Source organism: Ctenocephalides felis, unplaced genomic scaffold (genome assembly GCF_003426905.1).
Source record: "Ctenocephalides felis isolate EL2017-DRISC unplaced genomic scaffold, ASM342690v1 CF-g0.4_SCAFFOLD_03570, whole genome shotgun sequence".
Taxonomy (NCBI): Eukaryota; Metazoa; Arthropoda; class Insecta; order Siphonaptera; family Pulicidae; genus Ctenocephalides; species Ctenocephalides felis.
The window spans coordinates 26,379,007-26,381,653 of NW_020539724.1; the positions used below are offsets into that span (position 1 = coordinate 26,379,007).

The 2,647-nt window shown below is 26.2% G+C and overlaps 1 protein-coding gene across 1 annotated transcript in view; it reads left to right on the forward strand.

The window, feature by feature from the left end:
• Positions 1-1,276: 1,276 nt before the first annotated feature.
• LOC113383685 (uncharacterized protein CG43867-like) overlaps positions 1,277-2,647 on the forward strand; it is a 51,395-nt gene continuing 50,024 nt past the window's right edge. The window contains 1 exon segment of the mRNA XM_026621934.1: positions 1,277-1,291. Coding sequence (XP_026477719.1) covers positions 1,277-1,291 — 15 coding nt within the window.

The following is a 2,647-nucleotide window of genomic DNA, read 5'->3' on the forward strand; positions in this document are numbered from 1 at the left end:
CGATACGGGAAGTTCCAGGGCATATGGCACCATGCCATGCACCACGAGTTTAATCGTAATAGAGTTAATTATTTTTTTTGTAAAAAAATTATTATCAATTATTATCTATTAAAAATTTTTGTTCGTATTATTCAATTAAATACTTTTTTTATTTGGAAATATAGTATTCGAAACCGTTTTTTTTAACTTCTCGTAGGGTAGTTATCTAGTTATAGTAATGAGCCAAAAATCTAAAATAATTTTTTTTGCATTTCTCGACGTTTTGGAGGTTTCTGAACATTTTGGCATACCTAAGAAAAAATGGATGTGTGTGTGTTTTGTATATCCGCATTTTCTCGTCCACGTTTTCGGGCGCACGATAAACCGATTTGAAAAGAGTGCAGAAAATACAAATCGAGTTTTTGAGAGAACAGAGTATCCAATTTGAATGATCTAAAAAACATTCAATTTGTAATGATTGAGAGAAGAGGTGATTAGTTTTTAGAAAAGGCAGGTCCAGCCATTTCAAAGATACAGAGCTAAATTTGCAAAAACTGGCAGGTTTTGAGAGAACTAGGCGTCCGATTTGAATTATTCAAAGAACTTTCTGCTTGTTTCAACAAAATAATTGCTTTTGGAAAGAAATTATTTTGTTTCTAATTTTTAAAAAAAAAATTTTTTTCAAGAAAAAATTTTCTTTTGTATATCGAAAATAATTCAGATATTAATTATAATTCTGTTCTAATATACTTTAAACAAATAATTTCAACTCTGCAATTCAGTTTATATAATTCCTATAAATATTAGACAATGTTACAATATTTATAAAATCTATTTGTAAACATTTAATATTCCTCGATCATTTCATTACGGTATGGGAAGTTCCATACACCACTAGTTTTTTTAAATGTCAGTTTTTATACAAACCCTGATATACGCAATATAATATTTTACAAAACTTACAAATATAAATATGAAACATAGATTTCATTGTGAGTTGGCCGTAAAATATAAGTAATTGATGAAAGTAATTTTGGCGGTCAAAATTAATTCCATCATTCATTCAGAGGTCAACCTTTTCTCCAAACCTGTTTCGAATATTATATGAATCAAAAATCATTTTGAACACAGTTTACAACAAGGCCGGTCGATTAGTAAATAAGTTAAAAAAATAAATATTATATAGTTAAAAGTTAAAATATTTTAATATAAGGTGCCATAAAGTTAAAGATAAATAGAGTTAATATATAATCATTACTATTGTTGTTGTTGTGAATATATTACTACTAACATAACCATGACTATTCCAGACGTAAACAATTGCGTTGGGAATATTGTCTATCATTTAACCAGTGATAAAATAAATGTGATAAAACTTTTAATTATCTTGGTAATCATATGCAAAATTGAAGTATTTGCATTGGCTAACGAAAATCAATACGTGGTGAGAGACACATATATAAACTTACTAAAATTGAACTCAGGACTGTTTTATTATAACTCATAATTGTTTTTGTTTATAATTAATTTTAAAAAAAATAATACCATTTTATAAATATATGAATTTTATGCTTGCTTTCTATTTTCTTATAAAAATTTATATACTGTTTTTTTTTTCAATTTTTTTTTGCCTTGCTTACTCTGAGCATTAACCACCTACAACATTTTTATTTAATTACATTCTATACTAATTTTTATATCATATATATATATATATATATATATAATATATATATATATATATATATATATATATACTATCTAAAAGACAATATTAAGAGCTAAAACTTTAAAAAAGAGAATTGTTTTTTATCAATTTGGAACCATTTTCGCCCTTGGGAGCAAGGAAATTCGAAAATGTCCATATTAAGGATATCTTATTTTTTTTCTTCTTATTTTCATCAATTCTTACCTTTTCATATGAAATTTCTAATTCTACTCAACTTCTATCTTCATTCCTTTTTTTTCTTTCATTCAAGATGAAACAAATCGAATCTCTAAACGATTGTAAACTTTTAAATATTTAATAAATTGTGCATAAAAGAGTACTAGGTGTTCATATTTTATAGTTAATTTAATACATATATATGTGTGTATTATTGAGGTTATTGTTTATTTTGCATTATAGATGCAATTGATTGAAAATGCCGGATACCAGTATGAAGAACACATAGTGCAAACAAATGATGGTTATTTGTGACACTGCACAGAATAGTTAATTCAAATAAACCAATCGTATTTTTTAAATCATGGAATATTAGCCACTGCCGCAGGATATTCACTACAGGACCGAAATCTCTAGGTATTTATGATTTATTTTGAATTTATTTTATATTTCTAGCGATCTACAAGCTCTTTTTAGCTATTTGGATTTTTCGATGTCACATGACACGTAATACTAACGAATCGATTTGCTTGGTCAAATGGTAATTGGATCTGGATATTAAAATCTAGTACAAAAATTTTTGTGCTTTGCTATACTTCGTTATATAAGTTTATTGTTTACATATATCTAGTATTTAGTGATACCATGGTTAACCAACTAAATTTTTACGCCTTCACACCAAGTCGTAAGTTAAGTATTAGGACAATAGTATTTATAACATGAAATATACCAGTTTTCTTGAGTAATCTCATAATAAAATTAAGCATGTGCTTGTTTTTTTAA